The sequence below is a fragment of the Aythya ferina genome, assembly GCF_964211825.1.
Source record: "Aythya ferina genome assembly, chromosome: 1".
NCBI classification, from domain to species: domain Eukaryota; kingdom Metazoa; phylum Chordata; class Aves; order Anseriformes; family Anatidae; genus Aythya; species Aythya ferina.
This window is the reverse complement of record NC_140296.1, coordinates 63,483,397-63,500,725: the sequence shown is the minus strand read 5'-3', so window position 1 is coordinate 63,500,725 and position 17,329 is coordinate 63,483,397. Positions and strand designations below refer to the sequence as shown.

Sequence of the window (17,329 nt, the reverse complement as noted above, 5' to 3'; positions counted from 1 at the left end):
TAGTGTTAGACTTGAACCCCAATACAGGATAAACTTAGGTGAAGCCCAGAAATCTAGACAGTACAAAAGCACATAGCAAGTAACTGTGCATGAAGCAGAAACACAGTATCATTCCTACCTGCTTTGTCATGCATTGGAAAGGATGTGGTCTGCAAAACAATTCACACACTAGACAGAGAATTAAAATATTTTCTTTAAAAAGATCCCTCAATTTTTCTAAATGAAGCTGCAGAGTTATTTTTGGTAAAGGCTACCGAAATCTTTCTCACTCTCTTATTCCTCCCTTTAAAAATTTAAAAGCTATTTAGAATTAAACAAGCATGGAAAATTCCACGTGTGCAGATAATTGTACAAATTCTGTCAACGTTTAGGCTTGCTTCTCAAAGGAGAAAGATCTTTGCAGGCATTATTCCAGTTTAACCGTTTTTCTACCTGGCACCCAAAAACCTTAGTTTACCCTTTCCAAATTCATGTAACTTTTTCAAATTAGATTACCAACCCACCCTTCCATGCTGTTATACCACCGTTTTTTAATTGTTATTATACTTATTTTTAAGTCTTTGTGCTCAAGCCACAGCTTGTAGTATTACTATAATAAATATATCTGTGTCAGTGAGCATAAAGCCTCTGAACTGGTTTACCAAAGTTTTGTGTAGCATCTTTTGTACTGTTCCTTTTGATGCATTATTTATCAAGTTTAAAAGGCAAGCCGCTTTCACTTAAAAGTACACAAAATACTTGCTTCTTTACAAACGCTTCCCGTGCTGAACAAGCATCCCATTTTTGCGTTACGCATCCAATCCACTCAAACATACTCTCCCTTAGGTTTGTATACATACACATTATGTGAAGTCATGTACACAAACTCCTTTTACATTTGATGTGGATTTGGGCACAATGCGCCCAATTCAATAAAATCAGTCCATGCAGGCCATTCTTTCATGAAAGTAAGATTTTTTCTATATACCACAGTATCTAATGTGACTTACGTGGGGTTTCATTTTTATTCAAGTTGTTGTACAACTGTTATGTCTGCCTCTTTGAACGTAAAAAGGAAAAAATAGTTTTGTTTCTTTTCTTCTTAACTATCACCAGCATTTGGAATATGAACAGCTGTTTAGAGGGATGGGATTTTTAGCCTACAGAATAGAAATCAATAAATTGTGAAGGTATGTTCTCACTGACTTCTTTCTCAACTTTTTTCCTGGAGAAGGCCCCGTAATAATTAAGCAAACACACCTAGCAAAAAAAAGGTTCCGCACACAGGAAGTTTTTTTTTTTGACAATTTTTCTCAGAATTTCTTAAAGGGGACACAAAAATCTGCATAACCAGGATAAGAGAGTTTCAAACCCATGGCATTATGAATAGCCATCACAGTCTGTTCTCCAACTGAAGAGCTTGTCAGATGGATGAAACATGAGATAGTAACCAACGGAAGGAAGATTGAGAGCCAAACAAAGCAAACCCAGAAAAGATATCAAAACCTGTGAACGTGGATCATATCCTGGAGAACTGTGGCATGACTCCTGAAGTTTTACTCTGTTTCCTAGTACATCCCACTTTATGCATAGGAATCCTACACATTTTAGTTCAGGCAGAGGAACCTTAGGGCATTTCCCTGCTTTCTCAACTTCATCTCCAGCTGTTTATCTCCCACAGAAAAAAAAAAAAAAAGAAAAAAAAAAGCTAATTTTATAACAAAAACTGTCCAGAATTTGCCATTGAAATGAATCCAGTCAGCAAGTGTCAGTCAGATGTTATCAGCATCTCAAAACCCATCCTAAATTATTTTGAAATGCATGAAGTATCCCAAAATTAGAACTGCAATCATGATCCTTATAGGGGCTGTATAAAGTTACCCGCAGAAGTTCAGTCTATTGAGATTCAAGATATGTCTGCTACTACTCATCTGTACTGTGATGCATGAATCATCTGTTCATTTGGGTTTTAAAACATTTTAAAATTAAATAATTAACTACAGAGCTATGTGGATATGCAATAACAGTAGGTGTGATGGCTTTTGTGGTACCGGCACAGTAGATTCTACAACACGTATCAAAAAGTTTTATTAATTTAAAAGATTACCGTTAGCATGAGGAAGATGAATGCAGATATTCCTAGAATGAGGATTTCTTTATTCCCTTTGCTTTCTGCATGCAACTTGCGATAATACGGTCCTATGAGATAAGTCTTTATAACAAGACATATAAGAAAAACAGCAGCCAGAGAAAAGAGAATTTGGCCAATCAGTATCAGTATCCTCAGGATTTCCTTGAAAATGCTGGAAGAGAAGAACAAACAGAACATTTCTTTCAACTGCTCTCTTGCCTCTAAATGAGTTTCCCTTAAGTGAAAAGATCTAATTCCATGGATGTTCAAAGTTGAGTAGCTACAGTAAGATATTTCAATATATTAGCAAACAACGTGAATACTAAATCTGCTGAATTCCTGTCAATCTCTTTTATAGCACAGAATTTACTCTCATGCTGGTTCAAAAAGATTTTTGTTGATTCATTTTCACAGTAAACCATCAGAATCAGTAATTCTATCCCTCTGCCTTTGACAAAAAAAATCTTAGTAAATTAAGGTAATAAAGTTAAGTCTGAAGAAATTCACTTATTTTCAACAGTACTGAATTTTTCACTACAAATTTTAGTTTAAGAGTGGGCAGGACGAAGGCAGCTAGAAAAGAAAGAATATCCTCGTACAACATGACAAATAGAAATAGTAAAGGGAACGTGGAGAACAAAGCCCTATTTTTCATAGAGCTGACATTAAAGGTAGTGCCCTCATGTCCATATTTGCGATCTATATACTAAATTGGAAGGGGGAGGGGAAGAGATTAATTTATTTTTTTTACCTGGAGTGTGTGCTCACTCCTGCTTGAATAAGTGTAGGCATAACAGCTATAAATAAACCAAGCTGCACATCCTGCATCACCAACATGCCAAGTAGTACGCTGCTGTAGTCAATATCTCCTGTACACCAACAAAGCAGTCATGGAAACATTTATCAGAATATATGAACGCTTGCAGAAATCTAGAAATGTCTTAATCAAATGAAAGCTATGCATAACTCTCCAGAGGGTGAGGTCAAAGTATTCTGGTTTTCTTTTGCTTCTCTCTGCCCCCCAGTAGCTAAATCAAAATATATATCAATAATATAAAGGAAATATTCATATGAAGCTTGACTTTGCTTTGCAGTTAAGCAAAAGTTACACATTTACTGAAACTTATAGTCTTCAAAATAACAGGCATATATAATGTAATAAGAGCCAGCATACATAAAACATACACTTTGAATTTATGCATTGTAGTAAGAATATTCTAGAGAGAGGGAAAAAAAAAGCACCTTAACACTGTATATATGAGAGAGGTTTAAGGGGAAGAACAGGTTGGCAAAACGTTTGAGTGGAAACATTTAGGAGCCTTTGGAGAAGTTAGTAACCTGGCACTTGAAAGTATTTATTTGAAGAGCTGCTGTCTTTGCAAGACAACCTGAGCTGGTCTTAGTTTGCAGGAAAAGGATGTGAATTACTTAAGTCAGCCTTTCTGCCCCAGTGACAGACTGGTAGTAATGGTCTAATGAAGTAGCCTCTTAAACAGCACAAGAATTCCAGAGCTCCAGTAAAGTTATGTCTTTTGTTTCTCTTACAGTATTACTTAGTCCATTTCAATGAAATTTCGTTGTAGATGCATAAATATTTAAGTCATACATTGATTTAAAACATTAAGCATTTAAATCATACTTACCCTCTTTATCTCCTCGAACAGTACCTGCAAGAAATCTTGACACCAGTGGCGTGCTCGATAAAGACAAACAAGTGGAAATGAAGACGCTTTGCGTTGGTCTGATTTGGAGCAAGTGTCCCCATAACAAACCAAAGGCAATCATCAGAACGGTCATGTAGCAGGGTCCTTGCAAAGATATCTTCCATACCTTGGGAAGAAAACAAGTTCTTGTAATAAAGTCTGATACATGACAATGATTCTTCAGTGCAAATAAGCCATTAAAGGTGCACGATTAGGGGCTGCAGTGCTGGGCCACTGACATAACCAGCTCTCATCATACACATCCTGAAACTCTGAAAGTATTATGCCTAGTAGATAATATTCTGTGCCAGAACACTTATTACCTCATGAAAGCTCATTACGTAAATTCCCATAGCTCACAGACCAACAAGTTAAGGGTCAAAGGCCCATTGTGGGTTGAACTACATTAAAATCAAATGGAAAACCAGTTATTTGGTACGACTCCAAGGCAAAAAAAAAAAAAAAAGGCACAGTTAAGACCATCATAAATACCAGCAGCCCACTCCATACTAGTCCAACACACAATTGTGAATTTGCTTGCACACCAGTAACAGTCTGCATGCTAAGATTTAGGAACCTCTGACTTACTGACTTTTATCTTTGACTTTAGGTGAACTAAAAATAGCAGAGTGGCTGAATGTTCATAAACTTTAACACATTTCAGATAAAGCTTTTATAGTCTGATGAACTCACAACCATCAGTTTAGGTTCATACAATCATACAATGGAACTCTTTAAATAGACAGAGCCTTCACATATTTTGCAGCAGTATTTTCCACTATTAAAATTCTAGCTTGTTTTTATGAGTTTTTTTTTTTTAATTAAGACCAAAAGAAACTTGTACCTTTTTGCTGAATCCTGATGGCCACAGCATCACAGCATGAATTATTCCAGATTGTGCTAACATACTTGCAGAATCAGTTTATTAGCCAGTACAGCATGTATCATCAATTCAGTATGCGGTATTTAACAAACTGATTTTTATTTTTTTTTTTTATTACAGGACTGGCAAACATCACTGGACACTCTATAACAGCAACTGCATGTTACTGCATGTTAAAATAAAGCAGAGATGGATTGCCATAAATTGTGTGAGATTTTTCTAGCAATCAAACTGTTTTACTAAAATGAAGAGGAATAGCAAAGTTTGTTGGAGACGCTGAATAAATAATGCATTCTATTCTTCCCAGAGAGCTAAAGACAAAAACACCATATTTGTCTTTTCAAAATTGTACAACGTTACAGTAGTATATTACAGAGAGCGTGTAAAAATCTGAAATAGAACTGGTAACTTGAACATTAGCAATTAAATTCTGCAATATAGAAGTATTATACAGAAATACCTTTCTTAATCTTTCAGGAGAAAATTCCAGACCAACTAGAAATAGAGTGAAGAATACACCAAACTCTCCCAATGTCTCCACCTGTACAATAGACTTTCAAAAAGATAAAATAAATGTTAGTGCATATCAGTCTACTCATAAAGCAAAATGTAAGTATACTCACAAAATAAACAGTTTATGTTTCCATAGGCAGTTCACTCGCTGGTCATATGACATCAGGAGTTCCCTCTGCATCTTTAGGATTCAGAACACCACCTAGCTATTACTGGATAGTTAGGTTGGGTAGGGCTGGTCACCCAAAAAGCACAGGTGCTTTGAGCTAGGGAAGCTTGCTTGCTAGTTGAAATTGAAGAGGTTGCTTCATACATAAGCTATTAAAGCCCCAAGGCTTCTGTTCCAGCAGTAACTTCTGGCTAGTTACTTTGTGGGTCTACTGGTAGAATTATTCCAATGTACTGTAGCTGCTGTTCTACTCTCCATCCTATAGACTCCATGCAACCATCTCTCAGACAAGTATAATTGCCTGCCTTTCTACCTCAGAGAGAAGGATGCAACAGCAAGAAAAGTGGTTCCTTCTCAGAACAGGAAAAACACTTTTTTTCTATGCGTTTATAGTCCAGAGCAAAAGAGGACGGGGTCTACCATCAATCACAGAGAAGTGGAGATGGAAACTATCTTTCCCCAAGATCACAATCTGCCTGCCTCCAACTCATCTACTACATTCCACGTTTTTATGAAATGCAGAACAAAAAGAGAGAATACACACTAGACACCCAGTCAGTATGAACATTATACAGAGGAGTACTGCTTAATCACAGCTCCATAAGAAACAGGGAGCTCAGAAAGAAACCTTCCTAAAGAAGTCTCCCTCAGCTCTGTTCTGATCACATCATTTTCCTCAGAATAAGTCTCTGAAAATACACTGCTCAATCTTTCTAATGCCAGCCACACAAACTTGTTTCTTAATCTAAGTGGTCAAGTGGTCCAGACCTTCACAACCCAACAGTTATGTACTACACAAAGGTTATTATTTAATCTCTGTTTTAGAAAAATACAATTTTGAAAGTGTATTTTTTTAGCCTTCCTTTCTAATACAAGACTGAGAAAAATCCTACAATTTCTACTCCCTTCACTTTTGAGCACAATAATCAATTTCCACAAAAGCCCACGTCAGAGCAGAGGTTGCAAAGGTAGCAATTTCCAAGCACCTATGTGGGTATTCACGTAACAGACACGTTTGACTTAACCTGACATTAACATCCAACCTTAACACTTGCTCTGTTTTGCCTGCTGGCCAAACAATCTGTTAATGCACACCAGAACACTAATGAAAACGTGCAGCTTCTGGCCAAACACAGCCCGCTGGTTCTCACTGAGCTAGTAATCAGCCTACACGTGACGGAGCTAAAAGGCTTCAAGAGAATTCAGGAATGCAGGCAGGGAAAAGAACCAGGGTTACTAGGAGGGATGAAAGAGCTACAGAGATGCAAAATAACTCTCTAGGAAGCCAAGCTACGCTACTCAGGAAACTACTTGTTTTAAACACTTCTTACACGTTAACACTGACTTTTTGCAAGTTTCTGAGTATCTGATATCGCTTAAATGACTTGGCTCCCAAATGTAATGCTTTATGATTAACAGCAAACAAGCAAAACAAAACCAAACAATAAATAAACCAAACAAAATAAGCCTTTAGCTTTCATTTTCAACAATTCTTTTGTACCTTCATTACATGGGAGAAAAAAAAAAAGTCCACGCTTGGGGATTTTATTTTATTTTCTAATATGTTTGCAGTTGGATATACCATTTTTTAAGATATTGTTAAACACGTCAGTAAATAATATCAGTCAAGAAGCAGCTTGCACACTTACCTTGATGCTATTCAATCCTGACGGTCCTAAGAGTACGCCACAGATGATATACCCAAACATGGTTGGCAATCCTATTGTTGTGCACAGCCAGCCACATGGCAAAGACAACATTCCTATCGTCACAATATCCTAATGTATACAATTTAAAAGTATGTTAAGATAAAGGATACACAATTTTGTGGTGAAATTAAAGACTTATGATCCTTCAAAAGAGAAATGGCACTGTAAAATTAAATGCAGAATACTGCCTGTGAAAACAAAACACAACTTCAGTAAACTAACCTGAACACACTGTCATAGGTATAAGCACTACAGTTTTGTAGATGAAACACTCGAGGTACTAACCTTAAGTAATTAGTGCCTTGGGGACTTTTGATCAACTCATTAAATATCTTAAATATATAACAGGAAACATAACGGTTTCCTGAGGTCTCCTGGAGTGGTGGTGGGGGACTGACGCTTTACATAAAATGGTGAAAAAAACACTATGGTGAAACAGATCCATTTTGTTTAAAAAGAGTTTCCCAATCCTGTTATTCTTCATGAAGCATGAATATAATAAGAACTGTCTCTGCATTTTTCAGCTTCCCTTTCCTTACCACAAGACATGAATAGATAAATTCTCTCTAGTGATAACACACAAGTGGCTTACCAGGCACAGCAGTAGCTTGCTTCACCCCTGTGCAGCCAGGCAGAAAGAATGCTGCCCCAAAGGTGCAACAAGTCACGTCAAATACAAACAGAGAGTATCCATATGGTATCACAATCAGTCTTGTGAAGACTATGTTGGGATTAGGAACACATTGGCCGGATCACCAGCAGAAGGAGAAAATCATGAATGCTAGAGTAGCTTTAGAGGGAAAAGCACTGAAACTGTATTCAACCCCACCAAGCAGTTCCAGCATGCAAACTGGGGGGAGTAAGTCTGATCAAAACAAATGGGAAGAGTGTCTCTAAAAGGATTACCTTTATGAAATGATGATCAGCACGAGGAATGGTTGAATCTCTGGGCTTGGTAAGGATATACTGATTGTTCTGGGAATCAATAAGCATACTTAGACCCAAGTCGTCCTCCACTTCTCTTTTTGAAGCATTTCTTTTGGAGTTGGCTTCATCTTCCTCCACCCTTAAAACCGCTTCAAAGTTAACACCTCTTACCTGTAAGGAAAAGAAGGAAAACAATAATAAAGAAAAAGAAAAGCAAACAAAAGACACGTGCATGTCTAGGAAGCTTATAGTAAAAAGGAAAAGACTATTAGCTGTTCTTGAAGTTGCTCCAGCGTTTGTTGACAGGGACTAAAAATACCAGTTCCTTCTTAGAAAAATCTTTTCAGCCTCTTTATCAAAACTGGATGTCTGAAACTGAAAACACTATAATTTACTTTTTATTTCAGACAATGAAGGGTTTTCCAGACCCACTTGCAAATGGAATAATGCCTCTTCAGCCATGTTGCTCAACTTAAAAAAACATAAGGACAGGGTTTCAAAGATGCAAAATTCCAATTCAGGAATCTGAAACATATTCTGAAGTTTGCAAAATTATTTATAAATATGTTGAAGTATATATAAGTATATATTTATAAGTATTTATATCTAATTCAAACATCAGCTTTTTCAGGTGTCCAAATGAGAGACTGACAACTATTTTCCTTTTATATATTACGAAAGCTGCATTTTACTCACTTCCTGCCTGCAACCTGCCTCTTTATATCTATTCTGCCTTCACTTCCCTGAGCTCCCCACTTACCAGACTATTTTGCATTCCAGAATGAAGTCTCCATTGCCAAGTCTAGGAGACCAAACCACATTTTCATGTTTTCAGCTGATGAGAAAAGGCAAGAGCAGCTGCGCGCCACGTACATGCAAACTATTCTCACAGCATCAGAACAAAGAAGAAAGGCTTCCCTACAGTCAGCAAACAAGAACTGTTTCTAATCAGAATACACAATAGGTTCCCAATCCTACTGTTTTTCTGTCATCTTCACTCCTGACGCCCTTGATGCTACTACAAGGAAAACCAAAACAGAGCTTAGAGCATACTGTTGAATGCTGGCTCTATGAATTAAAACATACTTTACACTGATTTTCACGTCGGAGTTATTTCACTGTTCAGTGCAGTACTTTGCCTAAAAACAAAAACTCTAATAAGCCAGCATCTGCTCTGGTGTTTTCTTGGGAATTTAAAGTTATGACATCAGTGATAACGTACAGCAGACAGAATTACCTTATGAAATACATCAGCACTGAGGCATCTACTTTGAAGATCTGGAATTCTAAATTCATACAGAGTTTGTTCTATGTTCCTTTGTACTTGGTAGCTTGTGTATCTGGCATCTAATCAAACCTCTCTGTATCAAAAGCAAAAATGTATCAAAGATCATATAAAAGTGATGCAGTCTATTTCAGAAACGGTATTAGGAATAGAGGGAAGATTAAGATAAACACTATTATGAATTTTTTTTTTTTAGTGTAATATATTCAGAAGTCATGTATTGTGTGGATATTATGGTGCATTTTTACTTTTACTAAAGAAAAGGGAACTGACAAAAGACGGACTATGCTCAGAGAGTGAGAGTAGATGGCACAGGTTCAGAGGTGCTTTTAAAAAACACTAAGCATCTGAGGACATAATAGAAGATAACAGTATTTGTGCACTTTTATGTAAAACACCCTTTCAGGGATTGCTGTTTGAAGAAATAAAATCCTGGGAAAAAAAATGTTTTCTCATTACATAGGTTAGCTCGTATTCTCTTTTTTTATTTGTCTCTATTACATTTCTCTATTTGATTGTATCTTTAATAAAATCCTTTGCATCCTTATCAGATTACTGATGATTGTATTAGAATTTTTTTTTGCATTCCAGCTTAAGAGAAAATATTCTAGATACTCCTCACAAAGATAGAGATGCAAATAGTCCTCTAGTGTGAATTTCATTATTCCTTTTGTTTCATGAATCGTGATATAAGAAAAACTAAAGAGATACATTGGACAAGAAGGATGCATTGGGTATTTTTTGCAAGTGAACAGGTATTGCAGATGAAGTACCATTCCTGGCCTCTTTAAAATGTGCCGTTATACCCCAGCATAACAGAAGAGGGCACTCCAGCAAGATCTTCCCTACCCTCCCTTGGTCCTGCTAGGTAGGATTACCACTAGGTGTAATTGTACCTGTCTGGCGTAGGCAAAAAGCTACTTTTACTTTCTCTCAGGAGAGTACAATTACAAAAATGGCCTGGCCCTTTCCTACAGAGCAGCTGTTTTATCTCCGCAGCAGAATTCACAAACTATGCTTGCCTTAGAAGTCAAGCTGCAAATCTACAAAAACCTTTCAAGAGCAGAAGCCAAATAAAAATTTAAATCCATGCTTATAAAGACGATCAACTCAGAGTCAGCTTCTGAGAAAAATGCAATGGGACACTGGGATAATGTGATGAACTCCTGGCTCCAAATACACACAGCCTTACCTGAGGGACACTGTCCATCCTGCAACACAGAAACAATGAACGATGCAAATGGTGCTAAAAGCAGAGAAAGTGGGAAGCTGGAGAATGCAACACCACAAACACATTTCAAATCCTTACCTTGAAAAATACATCTTTTCCCAGATTGTGAAAACTAACTGCAAGGATTCTTGTTCTCCTATAGCTTTCTCAACAAAATGGAAGAGAAAAATAAAACTGGAGACTATACGTAACTCCATATCTTGCAAAGTCTAAATACCACAGTCACGGAGTCCTGCAAAGTCTAAAAACCACCATCACGGATATGTCGTAACTCTCACGAGCTGTATCAGTGAGCTGGAATACACTTATCACTGAAAGTGGTAGCCGCAGGGAGCACTTTCAAACTAAAGCAGAGAAATCATTAGCAAAGAAAATAACGATCCCTGTTTGCTCGTTCCTAAAAAGCGACTATTTTACTGCTACTTCCATTCTCCTCTTGAAAGGGAAGCAAAAACAAATGTAGAGCCAAAGGGTGGTTTGGTTTTTTTTTTTAAAGTTGTCACTAAAATTCTAAAAGCTATCTAATACAAGAGAAGTACCCATACAATGCAAATACTTAATGCAAAGCAAAAACTTAAAAATAAATGCGTATGAATGAAAAGACAATCCAAAACATCACTTACAGATTTGTTGTCATCAAAGGCGTGCTCTTCTATTTCTTCCTCCAATCTGTCAGCTGCCTTCCTGACGTCTTCAAGAATTTCATCGAGCATCGACAGGCTTTTGTTTTGATGCTGCATGTTCTTAAGGGCTTCGACCTGATGCTTTTCTGCTGCTAGGAGTTCGACATACTCCATTTCTTCCTGTTGAATTTTACAACACAGATAAAGTGCTGGCCAGGCCTTTGAGCAGCCAAACATTTAACATAAATGTATGCTTCTTTTGACACAAAGCATCTTACAAGGGGAATTGCAAAAGCAATACAGACATTGTATTGGTGTTTGAAGACTGTTTTCTCTTGTGCCAATCTCAATTGGAGGAAAGGGGGCAAGGAAAACAACAAAGCAAAATAAACAAACAACAAAACACTGATTCCCTTTTCTAATCCATTAAACAGCAGAGCTGCCTCAAGGTTACAGAAAATAGGAGAGGAATTACTCTGAGGAATTCTAGGAAACATTTCAGAGCCATGTAAAACTTAAATCTCAATGTTTTAGCAGGGAAGCGTAATAAACTTGAAAGCATTGCTTTACCAGCTACAAGCATCAAACAAACTGAAAGGTAAACACAAGGAATCTTAATTTTGTAAGCAATTTTACAAGCAGATTTACCAAGATGAGAAGAAGCCTGTTTTATCATTTCCACACTTGCTGTAATTTTTGAGAATTTCTACAAAAATAAAAATAAAAAAGCTGGGTAAGAGCACGGATGAGCAGCTAAGCCCCTCAGCAGTTAGCTGAGGTTCCTGTTTCTGCTTCCCTGGAAGCATTTTCCATCAGGTGCTGGGTCTGGCTGGGATGAAGTTAACTTTCCCAGCATTTTGGGGGGGATAAATATAAGATGCTTCAGCTTACATGCCTGCATTCCCTTGAAGATGCACTGAGTGTGGACAATTATGAATGAGCGAGGGGAGGTGGGACAGCAGGCTTCTTCCTTTCAGGGAGGTTCAGGATGCTGTGAGGGTTTGGCTCAGATAGTCCCTACATCTGGTTTTCGAGAGAGCCAATATTATTACCGAGGGAAACGAGAAACAGTCTGGGCAAAAACTACAAGCAACCTCCAGGTCAGACCGAATTGCCTGAAAACACAGGTTTCAACCTGAATGTTCGATGCTCTGCCATACTCAGCTGGAGATCAGATAGACATAGATCTATTTCCCTCCAGTTTTGGGCTTTGTCTGCCTACCCCCACACAAGCATCTTAGAGAGCCTGGGCATCTAAACTGATCCTAAACACCGATGTTGGAATAAGGAGGGTCCCCTCCTCCACACACATTTGGGGATGGACATTTTTCTGCTGAAAACCTCCGAGAACATGCATATAACTCCATCGATTCCTTGACGCCAAGACAGCAGTATGTTCAGAACAGCCTGTAACTGTGTTTAGCCTGGAGGTTTTTTGTTTGTTTTTTTTGAAATCCCGACAGTCTGATGAATGCTCCAGGTTGTGACAAAACCACAGAATCGCTGCCTCTCGTCTGCTGGCGTTTGGGATTACCATAGTTACACTGGCATGCTGAGAATTACCCAGCGCCTAAAATAACTGCAGTTGGGGAAAAAATGGAGCTATTAGCGTGTTTGGACCGATGTCAACTGCTTCGCTTCTTATGCAACACATAGGAAGGAGTCGCAGTCACTCTCCTACAGCCTGGAGGAAAGGAAAACATTTCCTATCTGTTGTTCTCTGCTTGCAGACATTGTCTCAGAAATGTTAAAAACACACCCAGGGAGAGCTGCGGGCTCTTTCCTCAGTCAACAGCTCAGAGCTCAGGACGGAGGTAATGAGGTTTAGTCCCTCCCCTCCAAACAGAAAGAGGTTTGGGGTGAAAGGGAGCTGATCAGTCCTTTCTGGCAGCTGGGACAAACTCTAAATTTACAAGAAGATCTTTGAAACAACCCGGTTTTAGTTTTAAGTTCCCTTAATGAAGATGAAGCATTCGTAGCCTACAAAGTGGCATCTCTGTTTTGCCCAGTGCCACAGCAGTAGAGGGGACCAAGAGCAGTGTCCACGAGCAGGAGAAACTTTCTTGCTTGCCACAACAGCCTGCAACATGCTGGGCAAAAGTGCATCACAGTGCAAGCTCTGTTCTGCAGCTCAGGCTGGGATTTGAGGTATTTGATCACAAAGTGCTTACTAAGCAATGTTTTAAGCAAGGTTATATGGGTAAGGATTCTGTACTAAGCAGCAGACTTGAATGCCTAGAAATGTGAGCAAAATGAAGGCAAGACTAGTTAAGAATGCAGCATTGCCGTTCCTACTCTTTAATACAGGATGAAGAAAGCAAATTCAATTCTTTACAGTGCTTGAGACTTATCTTTTCCATCTGGGAAATCTGAATTCCACCCAAGAAATCTGAAGCAGGTAAACTAGACGAGATTTTGTTGCTTTGTCTAGAACCTCCACATAGTTCCTCCAGCAAGGCACATCTTCAATATCTTCAATATTTCCCCTCCATCAACAACTGCTATACCTTCCCCCTGCAGCAGACCCATCACATGCACACATATTCTGATATTAAAGACTTTCAAATACTTCAGCTAAAAAGACATAAAGTGAATGTATGAGTCCAGCATCCTCTGCAGTAATTGGTACTTTCCATTCAACCACTCTTTAAAAAATGGAGAGGATGTCTCACGAGTGCACCGAGAAAATAATCACGACAATAAAACCAAAGTGGAACAAAACCAGACCTAGTGCATGTCTTTTGAAGCGAGAACGAGTCCAAGAAAATTTATTCCGTGTAATATTCATCTTTGGCATTCATTTCCCCATCATCTCTACCTTTATTTCACATTATAAAGCAACTTACAAGGTTAGAACAACAAACATTGTTTAGACAACCATGCACCTTGACAGCCTACACAACCCACCCCTGCAGAAGCTAGGCTCTGACAATCCAGCCTTTTTTCCACTGCTTGGACCGCTCAAGCCTGCATCCTACCTTCTACTGCCACCAGCCTTTCTTCCCAACCATTTCTGGCACACGTTTCTGGCACACAGCAGTCTCTTGCCATCATCACCTCCTAAGGTCTGCCCATCTTTCATGCAGATGCACTTTCTAGATTCTCCTCTCCCTGCTCACTATAGCCCAATAACATTTTTTTCCTTCCTTGGCTCCCTTCCACAAGGAGAGCCTCTTCCTGAAGAAAACAAAGAAAATTCTTAATGATTTTCTTCAGTGGTTGAGGGGTAGAGGCTAGGAAATGAACAATTTAACTACTGAGTCAGCTCAGCAACATTTTCTCTCCTTTGTAGGCTTTCAGTGGACACCCTGAGCACTACCAAGTTTGGGGCCAGACTGTGCAAGCCCCAACAGCTCTGCACCAGCATGGGAACCCAAACTTTCCCCAAAGTACTTCTGCTCTCCTGTTACTTATCCGTGCTTTTCTCAGCAAAGTTACCTCAGCCAGCTCTTTCCTGGAGGTGTTATTTTTCAAACCTGCACTTCTTCAGCTAGGAATTCTCCAGCAAGGTCAAAGAATCCTGTCATCAATGCTCTGCACGCCCGTTTTACCCACATCTATAGGAGTACAGGAAGTAAAGAAGTTGTTCTGCCTGATTTGCAGGTTTTCGTTGAGTAATTCTCTTCAGAAGTGGAAAAAACATTTAGTATTTTGCCAATTTGTTGCCTTATTTCTACTCGCATAATCCCAGTCATTCACACAGTGCAGCTCTGTTAAGTTCACTGACTCACTTCTTGTCTTCCTCCTCGTCTGACATATTTGACGTGTGAGTATGCTTGGCTTTGTTTTGGTCTAACTATTGGCCGCCACTAAGCTTTAAGCTTTATTCCAGAATCACATACTCACAACTTTATTCAAAATCCACTTTAAAACTCCCAGCTGTATGTAGATCCACTTTTTTTCATTAGAACAGATTGAAACAGTATCATAATAAAATTAAAATAATATTCTAGGAACAAACACAGTGGGGGGAGGAAAAAAAGGGAGAAGGCACTAACCTTAATTGCAGCTTCTCTCAAGGCTTCCAGTCTCTGCCTACTACTTTCTTTCATATTTACAACGTCTTTATAATCCCCCTGTAGAGCTCTCTGGAGGCCATGGATTGCCTGAAAGACGGAGTTTTCACTTTCATTTAGCTCCTTTTGGAAGATTTCGAAGGTATGCACCTGAAAAAGTTTCTCCTCGTCTGACAGCCCCGCATCCTTCTCAACCGCCCTTATGGCACTTTTCAGTTTGTTGAGAACGACGTTCTTCTGGCGAAGAAGGCCGGACAGCTTTCTGCAGCTCTCCATCACCCACTGCTTTCGCTGGGTGATAACAGCTCCTTTCCCACGGTGCAGCTTTATCGCGTGCTTTACGACATCCTCATGGTCTGCAGCATTCGCCAGGTGGCCACAAAGCAGCGAAAGCAACGTCCACAGGGGAGTAAGCCCAGTCACCTTCATCCTTCGCTTTTTACTGCTGTTGGGGAGAAGCTGATCATCCACAGCCGCTCACGGCTTTCTGCTGCATGGTTTCTGCATCCCCAGCGCATACACCGTGCTGCAAGACAGTCCTAAGCAGTTATCAAACATCATCATGTTGAGTCACTGGATCAAACAAATTGTAAAACAAACCGAAGGCTGCTTTCTGTGCCACGATCTTTAACAGAACACATATGGTCTCCTGCAGTCAAGAGTTATCAAAACCAAGCAACAGCCCAAAGTCATTGTCAGGTTTTATTCCCTCTGTTTTCTAGAGACGACCTTGTTTGAAGAACATCAAACGGAAGGCTTAGTCATATCACATGGCAGTCATCTGTGCTGCTTCCTAGAGGAGGGAAAAGCCATTAAAAATATCATGAGGCCGTAGGTTGGACTTCAACCTAGCACCAGAAGGCCTTCTTCCTTTATATCTGTAACCTCTTGTCGTTTTTGTATCGTAATTTTTTATCGTATTCACTTGTTATGGATAGAGTCTCAGAACTGGTGGTGTTGGCTCAGAGGTTGGACTAGGTGGTCTTGGAGGTCTCTTCCAACCTGGATGACTCTGTGATTTATACAAAACTCAACAAAAAGAACCTTAATTGATAAAGATCACACTGTAGTTGTGAGAGAAGCATTCCTGCAGGGAAAAACCAGAACTTGCTGGACTTGGTGCTACCAGCTTGGATCGGAGACCTCGACCTGAGAGGCTGCGTGGCCTGGGGGCGTTCTGCTTGAGCACTAATTATTGGTCCTCGTGATTTTAAATAGCCTTACATTATAAAAGAGATTGGTATTAAAAATAAAATCGGTATCTTTCCTAAGTTCCTTTCCCAGGAGCTACCCCACATCTCGGTGCAAGACCAGGGACATTTTCGTGGCACAAACCCACCCCCCCAAGGCTACACGCAATAAAACACCCCCTGAGACCCTGAATCAGCACCCTGAAGACACGCAACCCACGGGACATTTCGGCGTATCACCGAAGGAGCCTGTGTGAGCCCAAATTTCACCCTTTAACCCCAACCCGGGGTTACCACTGGGGTCACTGCTGCCCGGTGGCAGGCTGGCAGCGGACCCGCTGTGCCCATATGGCAGCAGCGGTGGCAGGGAGGGGTACGAGGTGTCGGGACGACGTCAAGCACAGCTTTTGGGGTGCCCTGCTGGGTTTTGGGGTGCCCCAAAGCCCTGATCGCTGCCCGTGGGGGTGGGTTTGTCGGGCTCCTTGCAATGAATGAAAGGCGAGCCCATACATTTAAGTGCCTGTAGTTGACTATAGAGCGAGGTATAGGAACAGAGGAGCTAAAACGCTTAAAATTAAGAAACGGGGGGGATCAATGAGGGGCTGCAGCGCGCCCACCCCGCGGATGGCGGCGCGTAAAGCCCGAATATTTCGCGATTTCGGTAAAATCCCTGCGCTTTGGCCATTTCCAGCAGCCGGACCGCAGCGCTCCCCACCCCCCGGCGGGGATATAGAAGGATAATATAGAAGGATCTGTATACATCCTCCTGCCCCCCCCCCCACAACCCCGAGCAGCGCCCCCCGCTTACCGCACCGCGCCCAGCCGGGCTCCGCACCCCGCACCCCGCACGGCGGCAGCGGGGCGAGGCCCCCGGGCGCCACCAGCCCCGCGGAGCCGCTGCGGCGCCTTTAAGCGCGCTGCCTCATGGGAGATGTAGTCCGGGCTGTGTGTCTGTGTGTGTGTGTGTATA

The 17,329-nt window shown here is 40.2% G+C and overlaps 1 protein-coding gene across 4 annotated transcripts in view; it reads right to left on the bottom strand.

Annotated features, from left to right (window-relative positions):
• The window catches only part of TMCO3 (transmembrane and coiled-coil domains 3), a 31,697-nt gene that overhangs the window by 13,460 nt on the left and 908 nt on the right, over positions 1-17,329 (bottom strand). For 2 of the 4 annotated variants that reach the window (XR_014685342.1, XM_084495458.1), the window contains exons 1-9: positions 17,168-17,302; positions 15,152-15,962; positions 11,154-11,333; positions 7,994-8,185; positions 7,028-7,156; positions 5,157-5,249; positions 3,754-3,940; positions 2,862-2,979; positions 2,087-2,282 (exon numbers count right to left, since the gene is read on the bottom strand). Coding sequence is in view for 3 of the 4 variants with exons in the window: in XM_084495458.1 (XP_084351584.1) it covers positions 2,087-2,282; positions 2,862-2,979; positions 3,754-3,940; positions 5,157-5,249; positions 7,028-7,156; positions 7,994-8,185; positions 11,154-11,333; positions 15,152-15,598 (1,542 nt within the window). In the remaining variant the exon portion in view is untranslated. Of the gene's footprint in view, positions 1-2,086; positions 2,283-2,861; positions 2,980-3,753; positions 3,941-5,156; positions 5,250-7,027; positions 7,157-7,993; positions 8,186-11,153; positions 11,334-15,151; positions 15,963-17,167; positions 17,303-17,329 lie in introns of those variants that run through there. The other 2 variants (XM_084495460.1, XM_084495459.1) reach the window with 2 other exon arrangements.